At 81.4% G+C, this 469-nt stretch overlaps 1 protein-coding gene across 1 annotated transcript in view; it reads right to left on the bottom strand.

The window, feature by feature from the left end:
• Nucleotides 1-469, bottom strand: part of DNER (delta/notch-like EGF repeat containing) — a 137,813-nt gene that overhangs the window by 134,407 nt on the left and 2,937 nt on the right. Inside the window, exon 3 of the mRNA XM_010568423.1 lies at nt 275-443. Within this exon, the coding sequence (XP_010566725.1) occupies nt 275-443 (169 nt within the window). The remainder of the gene's footprint in view (nt 1-274; nt 444-469) is intronic.

Genomic DNA, 469 nt, shown 5'->3' on the forward strand with positions numbered 1-469 from the left:
GCCGGGGGAACGGGCACCGGCCGCCGCTGCGCGCCTCCCGGGGCGGACGGGCCGGCGAAGAGGCACCGGAACGGCTCGGCGCGGAGCGAGGCAGGGCGGGCAGAGACGCCCGCAGACGAGGTGGGGTGAGGCGGCCCGAGGACGGGAGGGAGCCAGCCGCAGACCGAGCGGGGACACCCAAGGGCAGGGACGGGCGCAAGGACGCGGGGCGGGAGGGAGGCGCTGAGGCGGGGGCACCCCGGGAGGCGCCGAGGGCTCTCGGCGCGCCCCTTACCTGGCAGGAGGTGCCGGTGACCCCCGCGGGGCAGGCGCAGCTGTAGGCGGCCGGCGGCTGGGGCCGGAGCAGCTGGAGACGGCGGGGCGCGGCGGGGCCCCGGGCCGGCACGGGCGAGCAGGTGCCGTTGTTGCGGCAGGGCTGGCTGAGGCAGGGGTCCCGGCCGGGGGGGGGGGCGGGGGGCCGGCCCGGGAA

The sequence above is a fragment of the Haliaeetus leucocephalus genome, unplaced genomic scaffold, assembly GCF_000737465.1.
Source record: "Haliaeetus leucocephalus isolate CR32 unplaced genomic scaffold, Haliaeetus_leucocephalus-4.0 Scaffold240, whole genome shotgun sequence".
NCBI lineage: Eukaryota > Metazoa > Chordata > Aves > Accipitriformes > Accipitridae > Haliaeetus > Haliaeetus leucocephalus.